Below are 19908 nucleotides of genomic sequence, written 5' to 3' on the forward strand. Positions count from 1 at the left end.
GAGTTGGCGATGGACAGGGAGGCCTGGCGTGCTGCGATTCATGGGGTCGCAAAGAGTCGGACACGACTGAGCAACTGAACTGACTGATCTCTACATTACAAAATTGTCAATAAGAAAAATAACTTAAGATAATGGTTAGCTGTTTGATGTCTAACCTAGGCATAATTGTTAAGAGTAATTTAAATAAGATAAAATTTACACTAAGTTTAACTATATAATGGATATATTTTGAATATTTAGGTCATATCGGATAAAGTAGTATACTGAGATTTTGATCACTAAACAGCAGTTTGTCTACTTTTAGCTTTTAATTTTTATGGAGAGACAGTGGATATCTGGGTCTGTAATCAATATATCATTTGACACATTAACAAAAGGATGCTATGAAAAAATGTCTCTACCAAGTATAGATTTTTATAATTATGTACAGTTGGCCCTGTGCATCCTTGGGTTCTGCAAGCATGGATTCAACTAACTGTGGATCGAAAATATTCAGAAAAAAATTTCAGAAAGTATGCCACATGTTGGCAACTATATACATAGCATTTATACTGCATTAAGTATCATAGGTAGTTTAGAGACGATTTAAAGTGTATAGGAGAATGTGTGTAGATTTTGCAAATATACATCATTTTGGAGAGGGAAATGGCAACCCACTCCAGTATTCTTGCCTGGAAAAATCACATGGATGGAGCAGCCTGGTGGGCTATAGTCCATGGGGTCTTTGAGTTGGACACGACTTAGCGACTATACAGCAACAACAATGATATACATCATTTTATGTAAAGGACTTGAGCATCTGCAATTTTAGTATCCATTGGGGTCTGGAGTCAATCCCTAGAAGGTACAGAGGAGCCATTGTATTTATACATTTGCTAATCTACTGCTGCTGCTGCTGCTAAGTCACTTCTGTCGTGTCCGACTCTGTGCGACACCATAGACGGCAGCCCACCAGGCTCCCCCATCCCTGGGATTCTCCAGGCAAGAACACTGGAGTGGGTTGCCATTTCCTCCTCCAATGCATGAAAGTGAAAAGTGAAAGTGAAGTCGCTCAGTCGTGTCCGACTCTAGCAACCCCATGGACTCCTCCATCCATGGGATTTTCCAGGCAAGAGTACTGGAGTGGGGTGCCATTGCCTTCTCCTGCTAATCTACTACATGATGTTAATAGGTGATCGTTCACTAGGGCCTGCTTCCTAGTTTTCACTGGGAAGTAAAGATTGTAATAGTTAAAATTTATAATCAATATGTAAAAATAGAACTACTGGTAACAATAAGAACAAAGGAAAACAACTTTGTATATAACATATGTGAAGAAAATGGGATATATTTTTATATGAAGAGTATGCAAGTAATATAGAATGTGTTTTTGTTAAAAGAGAGGGATGTTGTCTAAAATAAAATGACTGGTTGTTCAAGAATAAGAAGAGAAAAAATAAGACAAAACCTAAATGGATATAGAAAACTGCAGGAGGTTTATGGAAAATATATTTTATGTTGTGAGGTCACAGCTGGCCAAAAATGAATAGATACAAGGGTTTTTAAAAAATGAGCTTTAATAAATAGGGTACTTATGTAAAACTAAAACAATGCTCTTTCATCTGCTAAAAGGACAAAGTTTGGTTAGACTCTTAGTCTGCTCTTGCTGATTTTGAAAGGTTTTTCTTTACTTTTTAAGTAGTCTGCCTAGAAAACAAAGATTCTGTTGTTTATGAAAATAATTTCCTGTGCTTCATGTTGTCTCTATTGAGTCTGATTACTTAAGAAAACTGAGTCTTCTCTATTAAAAGAGCTAGGGTTTTTTACAACTACAGCTGACCTTTGAACAACATGGGTTTGAACTGCACAGGTTCACTTATACTCATATTTTTTAATAAATAGGTATTATGATACTACAATATCCAAGGTTGGTTGGATCCAAGGATACCGAATCTCAGATTTGGAGGGCCAACTATAGAGCTACATGTGGATTTTTGACTGCACAGAGGGTTGTGCTCCTGCCTTCATGTTGTTCAAGGGTCAGCTGTATATAACTTTTTGTATTTGCCTTTGAAATCTTTTCATTGTCACTTTGGTTGAATGAATAATGAAGTGTTGTTTTACAGTGAACTGTGATCTTATTTGATCAAGTGTCTTAAACATTTTGACATTTTTGACACAGTTCCCAAAATCAATTATGAAAGTCTTTTTGATCTCAGAGTAACTTTGGGATTTTTCCAGAGGGTCCCTGGAAGATCTCAAGAGAATTGCTCTCCCTCCCTATAATTTATTAGGCTTAATTTATTAGGTTTTTAGGCTTATTTTAAATGTTAAGTTACAGGGGAAACATAATCAAAATAAAAACTGTTTAACTTTCTTAGATTTTATTTACATGGTTATATATTAACATAAGTAATTCAGAAATTATGTGAAATTCCTAAAAATCCAATATGTCCTGCTGTAATGTTATCAGTCATAACTTCAGTTATTATGTTATAGTATTGAAAGTGAAAGTTGCTCAGTTATGGACTACACAGTCCATGGAGTTCTCCAGGTCAGAATACCGGAGTGGGTAGCCTATCCCTTCTCCAGGGGATCTTCCCAACCCAGGAATCAAACCGGGGTCTCCTGCATTGCAGGCAGATTCTTTACCAGCTGAGCTACCAGGGAAGCCCAACATCACAAAATAAACGTTTGCTTCTCAATTGCATTATGATTATTATTATTTTGGTCTATTTTAACCATGGCTATTTTTAAGCCTTTTGTCACCCTCAGACAGGTATTTTTCATTCTCTATTCTTCTCTGAATGCACTTACAATCAACTACAGATGAAAATGCTTCATCTTCAAAGAGATTCATGAAAGGACCCTGACAACATGACAAGTACTCTAACTGGTTTGTTGGTTCAAGTCGCGATCTGAGTTACAGGGTTTCAGTCCCATTTCTAAAAGCAACCATTTAATAGTGTCTTTAGAGTGGAAAGGCAATTGAGAGAGGGGATTATTAGAATAAGTATTCAAATAAAGGAGTATTAAAAGGAGTAGGAGTTAAAGTTTTTGTCCCTTTTATATCATTAACCTTTAGTTAACCATCTGCAAATCTTTCCATTAGGCTATTTTGGAATTCTGAAGCCTTTTGGGGCTTCTGTATACCAATTAAAATAGATACAGTGGTTTGAAATAAGAGCTCTCTAAAACGTTAACAATTTGAAGACTTTTGAATTCTGAGGATCCAAGGAGCTAGCTCTTGCCTACAAATATTTCCCTCTGCTAATCTAATTTTAGAAAAGAGAAAAACTTACTGCTGTTATTTCCAGTAGACCCTGCAGACAGAGATCCAGAAGTCTGCAACCCACTCCAGTATTTTTGCCTGGAGATATTCCATGGACAGAGGAGCCTGGAGAGCTACAGTCCATGGGGTGGCAAAGAGTCAGACACAACTTGGCAACTAAACAAGAACTAAACAAGAATTTTATGTGAAAAATTTCTGGAGAGCCAGAAGAACCCAATTTTTGCCATTTCAGGGTCTGATTTCCTTCAATTTCTAATCAAGTACTTGTAAGCATATATAAACCCAGCTGGTATTCCCATAGGTGACTGTCTGCATGGGACCTGTTTGGCTTTTGAGTACAATTTCCCATTACTAATTTGGTAGGCTAATTCAGATATGAAATATGATCTGAACAACTTTCTGAGGCCAGTGTGGTAGATCAAATGTGTGCTGCTTCTGAGTCTAGATCCCCAAGGGGTTACCCTTGGGTCAATTCAACTCTGATACTTCTCAGTTTCTCCCTGTTGCAGTCTAAAACTGCCATCGGCGCTAGGTTATCAGCCTCTGTCTCAGCCCTTGAACCTCCTCACCTCACCATGAGCAGTATTTACTTGATGGTGGTAGAGGTCAGTCTCTCTTGTTCTTTGGAGCTGAATAATTCAGTCTCATTTCATCAGCAGAAGTTTTACTCAGGCCATATATCAACTAGTTTAAAACAAACTTAACAAAACCCCAGCCATCCATGTTTCCCTGGATGTCTTGCCCAGATGCCTTTAGGCCCCTGCCTAGGAAATGCACTGGTGCCCATTACAACTTCAAGAAAACAGCTGGAATAAAATTTTCAGGACCATCACTCAAATAACGGGATGCAATATCAGGAGAACTCATCAGAATACCTGAGCAGTGATAAAAAGGTAGTGGGGTTCAATGGGTCCTATGCTGGTTTCAGGTAGGTTCCAGGTGTCCCCTGTTGGATATCTCTGATATTCTGCTGACCACACCATACATATCATGAAAAATTGATCAGTTGATCTAAGAAAAATTTTGAGTCAAATTGAGAGTTATAACATGGGAACAACCATCCAGAAAGCTCCAAGAACTGTTCTGCCTGTTAGAGGTCAGAGTGAAGTTATTTAAGCTTTTGAGACAGAGGTTGTTGTTGTTTAGTTGCTAAGTTGTGTCCAACTCTTTGCAACCCCATGGACTGTAGCCCTCCAGACTCCTCTGTCCATGGAATATTTCCATGCAAAAATACTGGAGTGGGTTGCTATTTCCTTCTCCAGTGGATCTTTCGAACCCCGAGTCTCCTTCTGCATTAGCTTTTACTGCTGAGTCACTAGGAAAGCTTGAGATTAAGGGCTATACGTTAAATGAAGTATTATTGATAGTTCATGTAACCACATCCATGTGTAATGGGTCATCATGGTCCCTTACAAGGTTAAGAAGGGAGGTTATCTCCTAACGAGGTCAGGTTAATGTGAATGCACACTACACACTAAAAGGGAGGGAGGAGCCCAAAAGAGGAAAGAAGAATTTTATGTTTATTTTTTTTCTCATCTTGTCACGGAATATGAATTTTATTTCATCACCACTTACAGACCTCAGAGCACTCACTACAACAGATCATATGTGGACAACCTCCATTTCTGTTGCTGTATGGTACACGTGAGGACATGATTAAAGACCGTCAAACTGCAAACAAGGAAAATCCATCAGATTGAAACTGCCAGCCTCATTCCATCATCTAAAGATGCCTCAAACTCAAATCTAGAAATTTTCTCAACTAGCTGTTCTCCAAGCTTGGAAACTGAATTTATAATTTGCTTGAACTCTTAACCTTTGTTTTTCTTCTGTTTTCATACCTATTTGCCCACATAATATAGAGGTCAAATTTAGGTGGATGCTCACCTAACATCACCTCTTGAAAGAAAACATTTCCATGTTCATCCATTCCTAAATAATAATGATGTGTGTTTGCTAATACATCATGCTATATCTATGTAAATAAAGATAATATAGATTGACTTAGACAAGTAAAACCTGTATTTGATTAGAACCTAAGTTATTTTATTGGTGAAATTTTGGCTTAAAAACAAATCTTGGCTTCTCGGAATCTCTGCTAAGGGAGTTTTACAATCCTTGGCTATTTTCCTCCTCATCCTCATCATATTAACCTGTCTAGTTTGTTGTATTCTCTCAAGGTTTTCAATACCTTTTGGTAGCCACTCACACTTCAAATGACATCTGTCAGGATTGGACAACCTAACGAACTTAATGATTGACATCCAATGTGTATGATGCTGATGCAACTGTTGGTAACAGTGACTACAATGACCCTCTGTCCTGATGATTCAATTAGCTGAAACATCCAATATCTGATTCTTCACCCTGGTGGCAACAACAGTGGGAACTGAGAGTAATACCATATAGTTGGTCACACTCCCAACTTGCTGAGAGAATGATTAAACTTTTGGCTGTTGGTGATTGATCCAACCTCCATTCCCTTTTTCTTCCCCAAGGGACAGGATGGTTGGGATTGAAAGCTCAAACCTTCTAAGCACCTGGTTAACTCCTTTGGTAACCAGGCCCGGTCCTCTGGAGCATTTCAAAAACCTCATTAACATAAAAAAGATACCTTTATTCCTCTCATCACTTAGGAAATCCCAAGGGTTTTAGGAGCTCTGCACCAGGATTGGGGAACAAAGACCACATAAAGATTTTTTTTTGTTATTAATAACAATATCACAAGAAGTCACTGGATTAAGGAGCCTTAATCCAATAGACTATGGCTTTATAAGGGGAGGAAGATATCTCTTCCTCCTCTCTCCTCACTCACCTCTCTCTCTCTGCCATATGTGGACATAGTGAAAAGATGGCTGAAAAGCCAAGAAGGAAGCTCTCACCAGAACCTTGAACTTGGACATCCAACTCCAAAACTGTAAGAAAGTAACCTTCTGTTGTTTGATCTGCCCAGGCGTGTCCTTTGTTATGGTAGCCCAAGCTAAGTGAGACACACTGCCATCTTCTGCACCTGTTCTGCATTTTCTGTTCTAAGCCATCTGGTGGAGCAATCCAACTGCTTCTAGAATTATCTAAAAGCATCACTGGGAAGAACTAATGGGACCAAGGAGCACTTCCTTGTCCATCACGAGGCCTGTGTGAAGTGCTAAACATTATCATCTCTGAGAAGCTGGTATCCATTGAGGATGACTTGCCCCCGGCCCCACAGCTCATCATTGATAAACCCAGGCTTCTGTTTGTCACTTCAACGTCCTTTCCCTGCAATGGGCCAACCACTGTTTTGAAAAATGAGTCACAAAAACCTCATGATACCAATCCTTAGGAACAAATATTTAAATACAGGAAAATAAGTAAGCATGAATATTTAAAACCGGGAAATTCAGAATGTAATATTTGCACACTAGGATATCTAATTTGTTTGCTATGCTGATCAGAGCAGAACAAAGTTCTCATGGTTCTATTTATATATTCGTAAGGAGTAGTACACAGAAATGAACCATCATTTGTACATTTTGGCAATGAAAAGAAAAAGTCAACTTTATGTCAAGCAGCTGAGGGTACCATATTCTTCACACGTTCCTCTTGTGTCACGCAGAAGAAATTCAGTGTGTCAACAAAAGAGGACAGAGCAGAAGTGCACTGATGGGAACTTCAAACATTCCTGCTTAGAAAAGGAATTTCACTAGTGAGAAATAGCCTCATTCAGAAGTGGAGAGAGTGTGCATGCTGAACACAGAAATGCAGAGCCATAATTTTACTGGAGCGTTTCTCCTTGGAGAGCCTTTGAAGACCCCACATACGCAGCCAGCCAGTAGTTAGCTCTGGAAACATTCTGCCTGTCAGTCTATGTCATGGTTATAAGCAAACTGAGGTGTCACAGTCTTTGATGACTGTTCAGAAGAAATAGAGCCAGACCCTAGTTAAAGGCAGATAAGATTTTATTCATACTACTGCAATAAGGGGAAAGAGTTGAGCTCAATTCCTAAGGCAGGAAAAAGTGGGAATTTATGGCTAAGAAAGGGGAGTCAGTCAGTCAGTCCAGTTGCTCTGTTGTGTCCAACTCTTTGCAACTCCATGAACCGCAGCACGCCAGGCCTTCCTGTCCATCACCAAGAGTTATCAAATGGAAGACTACTGAGAGGGACATCAAGGGTGAGCTACTCTTACTAAATCTACCTAGGATTCTTGCTGAAGGCAGGCCAGAGTGGTCAGTTCAGGGGTGAGGGATGACAGCAGGATTCTTGGCGAGGACTGGCTGAGGCAGGCCAATGATGGGCCCTGAATGAAACCACAGAACACATCTCAGAGCTCAGTGGCTCTCATGTTCTTTCTGTTTCAGTGTGGAAAGAATTCAGGGAGAGGCAAAGTGATAGATAAGAAGTGATTTATTTGAGGGGATATATGTATACCTATTGAGAAGGCAATGGCACCCCACTGCAGTACTCTTGCCTGGAAAATCCCATGGACGGAGGAGCCTGGTGGGCTGCAGCCCATGGGGTCGCTAAGAGTCGGGTATGACTGAGCGACTTCACTTTCACTTTTCACTTTCATGCATTGGAGAAGGAAATGGCAACCCACTCCAGTGTTCTTGCCTGGAGAATCCCAGGGATGGGGGAGCCTGGTGGGCTGCCGTCTATGGGGTCGCACAGAGTCGGACACGACTGAAGCGACTTAGCAGCAGCAGCAGCAGCATGTATACCTATGGCTGATTCATGTTGAGATTTGACAGAAAACAACAAAATTCTGTAAAGCAATTATCCTTCAATTAAAAATATTATAAATAAATTTTTTAAAAAGAAGTGATTTATTTGTATAAGATGCTTGTGAAGGATACACGTGGGCAGGTAAAAGGGCTCTGCTCTGAGAACTTAGTAGGCTACATTTTTACAATCAAAGGAAAAGTGGGATGGGGGAGAAGACCATCTCTTCTTCATTCTTTTTAAAAATCAATCAGTTAATTAATTTTTGACTATGGTGGGTCTTTGCTGCTGTGAGGGCTTTTCTCTAGTTGTGGCAAGCAGGGGCTACTCTCTAGTTGCGGTGCGTGGTCTTCTCATTACAGTGGCTTCTCTTGTTGCAGAACACGGGCTCTAGGGTGTGTGGGCTTCAGTATTTGTGACACATGGGCTAAACAGGATGGATCCCAGGCTCTAGAACACTGGCTTAGAAGTTGTGATGCAGGGTTAAATTGCTCCAGGGCAGGTGGGATCTTCCTACACCAGGGATTGAACCCATGTCTCCTGCACCGGCAGGTGGATTCTTTACCACTGAGCCACGAGGAAAGCCCTCTCATTCTTTTTAAAAAGTATTCATCTATTTATTTGGCTGCCACAGGTCTTGATTGCAGTGTTTGCATCATGTTGCATCATGCAGGATCTTTTGTTGAGGCACGTGGGCTCTCTCCAGTTGTGGTGCATGGGCTTAGTTGCCTGTGGCATGTGGCATTTCAGTTCCCCAACCAAGGATTGAACCTGTGCCCCGGCATTGCAAGGCAGATTCTTAATCACTGGACCACCAGGGAAGTCTCCTCTTCCTCATTCTAGACTAGACATCAAGCTTCCTTCATCAGCTACTCCTCCACCCTGGGTGGTACAGTTTTTTGATTGCTACGTAATCAGACTGGGATTGTCAAGGTGCTATTCAAATCAGCAGAAGGGTGGTAACATATGCTAAAATATGGTTAATCATCTCAAGCTTCTGTATAATGAGGGTCTTCTACTTTGGAATGTTGCCTTTCCTATATATATATATTTATATTTATATACACACACATAAATAATTTTATTTATTTAATTATTGGCTGTTCTGGGTCTTCATTGTTGCAAGAGGGCTTTCTCTAGTTGAGGAGAGCAGGGGTTACTCTCTCTTGTTGTGGAGCACAGGCTCTAGGGCACTTGAATTTCTATAGTTGAGGTGCATGGGCTTAATAGTTGTGGCTCTTGGGTGTTAGAGCATGGGCTCAGTAGTTGTTGTACACAGGCATAGCTGCCCTGAGGCATGTGGGATCTTCCCAACCCTGGGATCGAACCTGTGTCCTCTGCATTGGCAGGCAGATTCTTAACCACTGGACCACAAGGGAAGCCCTATTTTTGTTTTTAGTTCATATACAGAGGAACATGTGCTAGGGATCATTAACTTACTGACCTCAACCAGCAGGATGCAGGTGTCACTGACTTGACACACAGTTTTGTTATTAAGCAAGCCTGCTTTGTTTCACAATTTTCTGATTGCTTTCTTGATGATCATTCACTTACAATGGTCTCTCAAAGCCCCCTAAAGTTCCCCGTCTATTTATAATTTCCTAGTGGGATTTTTAAACTAGCTATTTGACTGTCTTACTCTAGACTTATCATGAAGACAAGGCCTAGTGGAGAAGAGGGTTCAGAGGAGCCTGTCTAAAGTTTGATCGAGGAAACCCTTTAACAGAACTGAAGTTATCAGACAGAGACAATGCAGAAAATGTTGCCCTTAAATTCAGGTGGGAAATGGGTAATAAGGTAGAGTATGTGAACAGTAAATTATTTTTAGAGTAATGGCAGGGGTCTGGGAGAGGAGGCAGGGGAGGGAGGCAGGTGTGAGGAGGCCCTCATGGAGCTGCTCTCAAGCATCAGGAGTAAGAATGTTGTTCAGTTCCGCTGAGATTATCCAGGACACATAAAGCTGGTTAGCAGAGGCCAGCAATCCAGCCACCCTTTGATGCCCTGGAAGGAAGTCAGGTATGAACGGATGCTGCATGTCTCAGCTGGGGTTAGTCACCCTATCCTGTTTCCAGGACTCCATTTATGGCTGTTCTTGTGCTCAGTGGAGGAAAAGGGGTAGGAGACTTGGTTCCAGAAGAGGCAAGGAAAGGGTTCTGGGCTTCCTCTCATAGCATCTGCAGCCCTCTCCCACCTTAAGGATCAGCCAGTGCGATGGGTCAGAAGCAAATGACACAGGATCATGGCTCAGGAAGGGCCTTGGGAAAGTTCCTTCACAGACTGGTTGAGAATATCCAGTAGATGCAGAGCTGGAGGAGAGCTGAGCCGCGCCTATGTTTCTCTTGAGGGGGTTCTTGAGGGCGGGGTCCCCGACTTACACACACACACACACACACACACACACACACACACACACGCACTCACTCAAAGCAGTCACAAGAGGAGGGTCCCTAGGTGCGGAGAAGTGCTGGCTTGCTCTTCTCCCCAGGATTTCTCTTCCCTGGAGGGCTGTGCCCCTTTCACCACGGTAACTGAGTGGGGCTGTGCTCCCAGGAAGGGACATCTACTCCTCCCCCAAGCACTCGGAGGGCACATAATACTTATACCCCAAATCGGGAATTTGTTGGTGGGCAGGTGGCATCATCACTAAAAGGAATGTTCCCTACTTTCCCCACTATGGTGATAAACGAATAAAAGCCAAACATGAAAAATACAGTCCTCACGATATTTAGTTTCGCTACATTTATCTTAGTTCTGAGTTTTAAGAAATGTCAGGGACCTGTACATGCAAGATTTATAGTGCTTGTAGTTCCTCTCAATCTTTTCCTCCCTTCCATTTCGCCTACAAATCCCCCCTTCTTCCAAGAGGACAGTGAATCGGAGCTTTGGCAGCACGCTTCATGGAACAGCATCAACCCTCGGAGAGAATTTCCCTTAGCCCTGGCTCTGCCAAGCGCAGGTACACAACCAACCGAGGAGGTGGGGCTAGTAGTGAAAACTGTCCGCGCATTTTCGTCCCATTTCCCTGGGAAGCCGAGGGGACAGCGGGTGGCTGGAGGAAGTTCATCTGCGGGCGACCCCGCCTTCACCATCCGCGCTTCCTTTCCCTCCTCGTACCATCGCAAGGGCTCTGTATTTTCCTTATTCACCTTTTTTTTTTTTCCTCTTGTCCCCGCGGGAACATAAGCACCGCGAGGCTGGGCTCGAGACGGGACTCAGGGCGAGAGGAGCTCGGTCGGCGTCCAACGGCAGGGTGGTGGGATCCTGTCCTTACATGTTTGATGTTTTGCTCATCATAAACTTTTTTTGCATTAACATCAGAATACTATTTTTTTTTTCAGAATACTATTTAAATTGACCACTGAACTTTTTTTTTTTTTTTTTTTTTGGCTCTAAATCTTTTAAAATGAGTCCCGCGCGAATGCCTCACCCATCCCGGGCAGGAAGTTGAAGCTGTTTCGCTCGCTACTGAATCCCAGTGCCGGGCACAGTAATACTCTGGTTCTCCGAATAAAACATTCTTTAAGAACCGCCCCTAATTTCTTGCAGGGACCCTCTCTGCCAGGGCGCAGTACTTCGGGACAAACCTCGAGAAAGAACAGGGCCCAGGTCTCCCCAGCGCTGGATCCCTGCCCCCTACAGATCGAACCGCTCTTACCTTTCCTCGCTGGTGGGACCCCTGGGACAGGTGGGAAGGGATTGAGCGCCGACTGGGGCGAGCGCCCCGGGGACTTAGGGCGAGGGCGCGGCGGGAGGGGCCCAGGGGAGGGCGCGGAGGGGGAGGGCATGCGAGGGTGGCGGAGAAGAGTGCGTCGCCCAGGAGCGCGGAGGCGGCGAGCAGCGAGCAGCGCAGGGCACAGAGCTGCGCAGGTAGGTGGGACGTGCAAAGGGTCGCGGAGGAAGGAGTGGGGCGGGGCGCCGAGGCAGGAGGGGGCGGTGCAGAGGCAGAAGGGGGCGGGGCAGGGGCGGGGCGGCTCGGTTCCCTGGAGGCTGGTGCTGCGGTTGTTGGTGCTACGGCCGCTACACCTGGGGTCGCGGGTGTTTGTGAGTGTTTCCCCTTACCCCAGCGCGGACGTCCCTGCTCCCGCCGGAGGCCGAGGCTCAGGCTGGTGCAGAGGTTCGGGCACCCGGTGGTGCGAAGGGAGCCAGACATCGCTGCCCGCCCGCAGGTGACCGTTCCCCCGCAGGGATCAGCCACCTGAGTTCATTCACCCAGGTCCGCTCCTCCGCTAGGATCCGGGCCCCGCGCTCACCGCCCCGCCTCTCCCCTCAGGTGTCCTTCTGCCGCAGGTGTCCTCCCCCGCAGGTGTCCCCGCGCCCGGACATGGTGGACGTGCTGGGCGGGCGGCGCCTGGTGACCTGCGACGGCGCGTGGGTGGAGGCCGAGGCGGCGCTGCAGAACAAGGTGGTGGCGCTATACTTCGCCGCGGGCCGGTGCGCGCCCAGCCGCGACTTCACGCCGCTGCTCTGCGACTTCTACGAGGAGCTCGTGGACGAGGCGCGGCCGCCGGCGCCCTTCGAGGTGGTCTTCGTGTCCGCCGACGGCAGCGCGCAGGAAATGCTGGAATTCATGAAGGAACTGCACGGTGCCTGGCTGGCGCTGCCCTTCCACGACCCCTACCGGCAGTGAGTGGAGGCAGTGTGTGTGGGAGGTGCTGGGAGCTCCCACACCAACCCCCACCCCAGTCCCTCTTCTCCGGGCTTCTCCCAACTCTCAGGGCCTCTTTGATAGCCTCCATCCCCACCCCTTCGTGTTTGAGCCTCTTTGCTTTGGCTTCCCAGGGAGGCTCTAGCGTTGGCTGACGGGGAACTCGGTGGGCGCGGACCTTGGTCCACCTTCGTCTTTGGTTCAGTAGATCTGAGGCTCTGGGAATCTGAATGTATAAGTTCTGGTGATGATTATTCTGCGGCAGGGAGCCCACTCGAGTAATCATAGCCCTGAGGTGCTGCACCCGACTATGCAGGGAGGGCTTCCCAGGTGCCTCAGCTGTAAAGAATCTGCCTGCCAATGCAGGAGACACAATCGCCGCAGATTCCATCTGTGGGTTGGGAAGATCCCCCGGAGGAGGAAATGGCAACCCACTCCAGTATTCTTGCCTGGAGAATCCCATGGACAGAGGAGCCCGGCGGGCTACAGGCCGTAGGGTCCTCAAAGATTCGGACACAGCATTGAGCACACAGGCACTGCACAGGGAAGACACTGACGCTTATCTGGAGAGTAAGAGAGGGAGATCCAGAATGGATGCTCAGGTCAGAACTGGAGATGAGGGGTGGACTACCCTGTCCCAGTAGCCTGGGCCTGGGTACCAGGTGCTGGGAGAAGGGTCAGGACTCAAGTCCTGGAGGAAACTACTGTAAGCCAGGTTGCAATTTCAGTTTTATTGACAGTGACCGAAATTTCATAAAGGTGTCTCCTGCTCCTATACCTGTAAGAAGCAGCAGCTTCCTGGACTCTTGAGACAGATGTCAGAGGTGACAAAAATCCATGCTCCCTGAAGGGATCTTGCCCCACCCTTGCTTTTAGAAAAATATGTGACATGGATTTCGGAATTTGTGAACAAACTAGAAATTGACCCTAGCGCTCAACTTTTTTTTTCATTTTCATTTTTTTTTTGCCATTCTGTGTACCATGTGGAATCTTAGTTTCCCAACCACGGATTGAGCCCACAGGCCCTGCACTAGAAGCTCAGAATCTTAACCACTGTACCTCTAGGGGAGTCCCAGCCCTGGTGTTCTGTTGGCTGTGGTCATGGGATCTATGGAGGGGAGGAGGGAGAAGGTGGGGGGGTGGTGTGTTAGGGAAGAGAGAGGACATGGGAGGACTTTGTGGAGGATTGGAAGAGGGAAGTGGGGCACAGGCACCGATTGTCTGGAATGCTGGGGTCACCTGTGGTGTAAGAGTCCAGACTGAGGTTAATTGTTCTTCACCAAGTACATTACCCCACCATCCCCTTAACAGATATGGAGGCGAATTTCTGGATTTTTTTTTAATAGCACCACGTGGTACATTTTTCTGGGAATTAGTTTTCAATTGTGACGTTCTCCCAAATTAATTATTCTGAAATGGTTTTCCTTCTGGACACTTAAAAATGAAAGCTAACTTTGGAAAGTTCCCTGGAGGAGTAATTTTTCCCAAGCACATGCTTTTGCTGATGCCAAGCAAAAGGTGAGGCCCAGGCCCTTCAAGGGAGGTTACCTGCTTCCCAAGGCCTCACTCAAGGCAGGACTAGGAAAAGTCATCCATGATACATCCAAATGACCATGATTTACTTGGTTGAAAGTTCCTATAGCTTCACATCTAGTGGTAGTTGTAAAAGGAGTTTTGATTTGCTTAGCGTTCAAGTTACACACCGCTTTTGAAAGAATACACTTATTTTTGAAAGTGACAGTGTTAGTAATCAAGCAAAGAGCTCAGGCCCCCGGCAGAATTCAGTTGTGGGATCTATTTGTGGGGTGACTGTAGGCAAGGTATTCAGTTGCTGAGTATAATGACATGGCACGTGATGGATGAGAACTGCACTGATGCACGCATTCAGAGCTATGCCAGCTGGTTGTGTAGCAGCACTTTCCGTGTTGCCCATTTCACTGATGTGCTATTGAAGTGCAGAGATGGGTGCCCCTGGCTCTGGAGCCAGTCCTTTCTGCTCCAGCTTCCTCTCCCAGGGGACACTGAGCCTCAGGACAGTCTTGCTGGGGGTGGGGATAAGGGTGGGGTTGGGGGGCTTACAGCGTGCTCTCTGCTTCCTGGATTAACTGGTCAAGGCCCTTTGGTCCACTGCAGGTGCTGAGCTGTTTAGGGCCCGGCATGGGGCTGCACTAGGCCCTGGCCATCTCCGGCTGCCAGCCTCACCTAGGAGGAATCTGATAAGGGTTGGGGGGTGGGCAGGGTGGGAGGCAGCAGTTTGGGGAGAAGTTAGTTCCTGGGGCCTCCCCTTCCCAGATTGAACTTTGTTAATCCTGTCATTGCAATTTATAAATTAGGAAATGTGGTATTCTGTGGGAAATTCTTGGAGCTAAGCCCTAAATTTTGCTTATCCCAGCCTGCATTTTGAAATCAGATCGTGAGCAAAAATGGAAGTAACAGCCACCAAGGAGAACTAAAGTATGTAGGAAGCCTCCAGGAGGCCTTTTGAGAAGTTCTCAATATGTGCAGAGCATGGCATTCTTCTTGGTGCTGTGAGAAGGTGAGGGACCCGGGCTGTCTTTTTTCAGTGGTCCACACGTGTCATCTGCTGTCCTCTGGTTTTCTGATGACCTGCCTGAGGCTCATGCGTCCATGCATACTAAGTCGCTTCAGTTCGTGTGTGACTCTTTGCAACCCTATAGCCTGCCAGACTCCTCTGTCCAGGGGATTCTCCCAGGCAAGAATACTGGAGTGGGTAGCCATTCCCTTCTCCAGGGGATCTTCCCAATCCAGGGATTGAAACCACATCTTTTACGTCTCCTACATTTGCAGATCAGTTCTTTACCACTAGCACCGCTTGGGAAGGTTTGCCTTAGGCTCAGGAGGTGGTAGATCACCACAGAGGCACTCCACCCCACTAAGCTTACCCTGGGCATGGCTGGAGGCGGTGACGATGGAGATGCAACTGCAAGAAGAAACTTTCTAGAACCGCTCACCTCAAGCTCGGTCAGATCTTGGCTGTCCAGAGAAGAATGCACACAAGACCCAACCCCAAGTGCCACCCTTCTGCCTAGAGAGGCAAATATCTAGTGACGTGCCTATAGCGAGGGGCAGTGGGGGCCCAGGGTGGGCTCTCAGGTCCTGCCTTGATGCCTGTGTGTGCAGCTGGGCGAGAGGTCTGAGCAAGGGGGCAGCGTTGAAGACAGATTCTGTCCTGCCTTCCGTCCCTCTTTTTATGAGCCAAGTAAGGAATAAAGAAAAATCCCTGACTTTGCCAGCAGGAATTTCTGTTGCATGCTGCCAGGCATGCAAGACCCACTCAGTCCATGTCTCACACATCCCCCTCCAGTATTTGACCCTCACTCATTTTATTTCTTGTTGTCTCGTTTACATCTGTGTTCTGGTCAGACTTGACAACTAATATGCCAGAATACTCCACACACTTTCCCACCTCCAAAGGTCTTACACATGCGGCATCCTCCAACCCTGGAGCCTCCCACTTCTCTTCCTAGGAGCTCTCCCTTTGTGCCCCCGGGGACACAGGGCACATGTCTGGCTCCTGAGGCCTATGCCCTCCATAGCTTGAGCCAGCGCCACTCCTGTTGTCGGAGTGTGTGTCTGGTGGGGGCGGTGGTCTCTGTAGTCCCAGAGGTTGAACTAGACATTGTTCAGGGCTTGGCACCTGCAGGGCACTTGTTTGATGGATACTTGAAGCAAGTAGAGAGATTTGCTCGGTAACAGCCTGGCTACCAGTGGCTGAGATGGAAAGAGACTGGAGCCAGAAGTTGCCATGACAACCCAGAAGCAGTTGTGCCAGGGATAAGGATGCACTGCTTTAGATGAAGGGAGGGAGCCAGTGCTTCAACTGAATGCAGGGTGAGGAGGGAATGGACTCTCACATTTCCCTGAAATGGTTAAAATGCTGAGTTATCACTTCATTCTGCCCAGCAACAAGGCTTTCCTTTCTGAGGCTTGGTCTACTCTCTCTGGACACAGCTCCCAGAGGAGACAGAGATGACTTCATGGTTCCAGGGTAACACCTGTCACCAGGCAGAGGCTGCCGGGGTGGGGATGTAGGGTCCACACTGGGTGATTCTCTGAAGAGAAGCTGGAGCAATGAAATGTCTTCAGACCTCCTCCTCACTCCTCCAAGGCCTGCCTGACTCCTGATGTCCCTGTGTTGTCCCTTTTTCCTTCTCAGTCTCGATAGAGCTTTTCTCTGTTTCTTAGTCTAAGAGCCGGGTTTTGTTTTGTTGCTCACCCCATGTGGATTCATTTCCTACTCCAGTGATTTCTGTCCTCTGTCTTCTTTTGCCTTCTTTCTACTTTCTCTATAATTGCTTCATCACTGTTTTTCTGGTTTCTTGAATTAAACGCAGAACTCATCTATATAGAGGCCTTTTAGTTTTAGACAAGAATATGTAAGATAACTCTCTGTGTCTAATTGTACCTATAGCTTGGGACCCATAGTATATTCCATATTGCCCTGTTCTAATTATTTTGTAAGTCTGCTTTACAATTTCATAGATAACATATGGTTATTTAGTTTTTAACTCATTCCAAAAATTATTGCTTGTTGCTTTCCAGTTCTATTATGTTATGGTCTGATTAAGCAATCTGCACTGATTACTTGAAACTTATTAAGATCCCTTTATGACCAACAACATGGCTGGTGTTGTCACCATTTCATAGATGCGTGAAAGCAAGGCATATTTTCTCTGTTGGGTGTAGATACTGTTTTTTTTTTTTTCCAGTTTGAATTAAGATTTGTCTTGGAGCAGGATACCAGAAAGCAGCAGGAAGAACCTGATGGAGGTGTCACAGGGGAGGTTTGGTAACAGGAGGGTCTCAAATGCATTTCTTCTTCCTCTCAGGTTCACAACCCTGAGGGCGCCAGATAAGGGAAATCAGATTACTGCTAACCTGAGGCCCTGGCAAACTGGTAACAGGACGGGATTTGCACCCACCTGTCCTGTCCTGAGGGCGATAATCCCTGTGAAGGTTATGGGGAGATTTGCAAAACTGAGAAGGCAGACACTCCTTTCCCTAAATGAATACAAATAATTTTGTAAAATGGTCACACAAGGGGTTATTACATGTGAAGGTAAAATGTTTCACCCATAATGTTAATCAGCATGTCCTTGAATTTACAGGATAGAAAGTCTAGTAAGCCTTTGCATTTGTCTAAAACTTATGGAATTTTAACTTTTACCATTATAGGTACCTGATGTATTTAAACCTCTTGAGATGTAGGAAGGATCCAAATTTATTGGGTTACTTGTGGGTTTAAAATTGCACTGTGTCATTCGGCAGCCACTAGCTACATGTGACTACTTAAATTTAAAATAGACTGAAATAGGGAATTCCGTGGTGGTCTAGTGGTCAACTTCCCTAGTGGTCAACTTCCCTCCTGTCTTAGTGGGTAAAGCATCTGCCTGCAGTGCAGGAGACCCGGGTTTGATCCCTGAGTTGGGAAGATCCCCTGAAGAAGGAAATGGCAACCCACTCCAGTATTCTTGCCTGGAAAATCCCATGGACAGAGGAGCCTGGTAGGCTACAGTCCATAGGGTCTCAAAGAGTCAGACACTACTGAGCGACTTCACTTTCTTTTCACTTTCTAGTGGTTATGACTTGGTGCTCTTACTTCCATGGCTGGGTTCAATTCCTGGTTAGGGAACTAAGATCCTGCAAGCCGCTTGGCACAGCCAGAAAATACATAAACAAACAAATAACATGAACTAAAACCAAAAATTCAATTCCTCAGGCTCACCAGCCAGATTTCAAGTGCTCAGTCATCGCGGGTAACCATGGCTATGACGTTGAGTAGCACAGATGCAGAACGGTTTCATCACCAGATGCTCCTCTGGGACAGCATTGGCTGAGAACCAGCCAGCAGCAAGAAGAGCCCACAGGAATCCTCACCCCAGTGGGAGGGCTCACCGGGCGGGCTGGGTGCTAAGGCTTTGCGGGCTCAGCTGGCTCTGGGGAGGCGCCGGTCCCTGCAGACGTGCAGCGGCCTGGCCTGTCCCACGCTGACCCTCCGCCGCCCTCTTCTCTCCCACAGCGAGCTGAGGACCAGGTACCACATCACGGCCATCCCCAGGCTTGTGATCCTGAAGCCCAGCGGGGAGGTCATCACCGACAAAGGGCGGAAGCAGATCCGGGAGCGGGGGCTGGCCTGCTTCCAGAACTGGGTGGAGGCAGCGGACATCTTCCAGAATTTCTCCGGTTGAGCAGAGGGCGGGTCTCCAGGGGGCCCGGACAGGTGTGCAGTCACTCCTGTTGCTGCAGCCTCAACCCAGCAGAGAAGAAGAGCATCCTGTTTCTCTGTGTTGGTGGTTTCTTTTAGAGCAGAAGCACTCATCTGTGATGGAAAGAAAATGTTGCTCAGGGAATGGCCTCCCTCTAGCTTTGTTGGTAGTTATTTTTATTATTCTTAGCATAGCTTTCTCCACATGAGCTTAAGTGTGTTCACAATGAGCTATTGGAAATCTATGCAAAACATGAATTTATTATACAAGCTCTTCAGGTAAAATGGCATATTTATTGATACATTTTTTTCTGGAGATGTCTTTATTTTCCTTTTATTTTTTTTAACTGAAGGATAATTGCTTTACAGAATTTTCTTGTTTTCTGTCAAACCTCAACATGAATCAGCCATAGGTATACATATATCCCTTCCCTTTTGAACCTCCTTCCCCTGGAAACTTGCATTACCATATGTAAAATAGATAGACGATGGGAATTTGCTATATGGCTCAGGAAACTCAAACAGGGGCTCTATATCAACCTAGAGGGGTAGAATGGGGAAGGGAATGGGAGGGGAGGTTCAAAAGAGATGTCTTTATTTTAATGATATGCTCTCATGACTATATTTGTTACTAAAGTTTGTACAGTCTTTTCGCTTTAATAAACACACCTATCTGCACCTGGAGCCCTCTGATATCCTTCTTTCAAACCAAGTGCCTTTATGAGGAAAGTGAAACACTCAAGAAATACCATTCTCAAACACTTTGTTTTGTTTTTCAAAAGGGATAGTTTTTAATTATAGGTCTTCTTGGGAATTTTTCTTCTGTTTGTTTTCTTACACTTTTAGTAGCATCATATCTTAGAAAAGAAAATTTCAAGGCTGCATACTCATATCTTCAAGATCAAATCTCCCCATCTTCTAAAAGATGCTGATTAATCCAGGTAGACAAAAGTTCACACACAATCTTTCATTTTTTAGAATTTCTATTGAAATGTAGTTGATTTACAATGTTGTGTTAGTTTCAGGTGTACAACAAAGTGATTCATTTATACATTGGAGAAGGCAA

At 45.5% G+C, this 19908-nt stretch overlaps 1 protein-coding gene across 3 annotated transcripts; it reads left to right on the forward strand.

Moving 5' to 3' along the window:
• Positions 1-10766: 10766 nt before the first annotated feature.
• On the forward strand, positions 10767-19511 carry NXNL2 (nucleoredoxin like 2). Of its 3 annotated transcripts, none has more exons than XM_070375210.1 (3): positions 10767-11656; positions 12242-12594; positions 18657-19511. In XM_070375210.1, the coding sequence occupies exons 2-3, from the start codon at positions 12293-12295 to the stop codon at positions 18823-18825; spliced, it is 471 nt and encodes a 156-aa protein (XP_070231311.1). In that variant the 5' UTR covers positions 10767-11656; positions 12242-12292; the 3' UTR covers positions 18826-19511. The 3 variants fall into 3 exon arrangements, with proteins under 3 accessions (XP_070231311.1, XP_070231309.1, XP_070231310.1); XM_070375208.1 differs by lacking the exon at positions 10767-11656 and adding an exon at positions 11692-11838; XM_070375209.1 differs by lacking the exon at positions 10767-11656 and adding an exon at positions 11871-12137.
• Positions 19512-19908: the final 397 nt, after the last annotated feature.

The sequence above is a fragment of the Bos mutus genome, chromosome 8, assembly GCF_027580195.1.
Source record: "Bos mutus isolate GX-2022 chromosome 8, NWIPB_WYAK_1.1, whole genome shotgun sequence".
Classification (NCBI taxonomy): domain Eukaryota; kingdom Metazoa; phylum Chordata; class Mammalia; order Artiodactyla; family Bovidae; genus Bos; species Bos mutus.

Coding starts and splice junctions, on each gene's coding strand:
- NXNL2 (XM_070375208.1), top strand. CDS start 11,755: ATGCGAGGGTGGCGGAGAAGAGTGCGTCGCCCAGGAGCGCGGAGGCGG. Junction 11,839..12,241: donor CAGGGCACAGAGCTGCGCAG/GTAGGTGGGACG, acceptor CTCTCCCCTCAG/GTGTCCTTCTGCCGCAGGTG. Junction 12,595..18,656: donor TTCCACGACCCCTACCGGCA/GTGAGTGGAGGC, acceptor TCTCTCCCACAG/CGAGCTGAGGACCAGGTACC.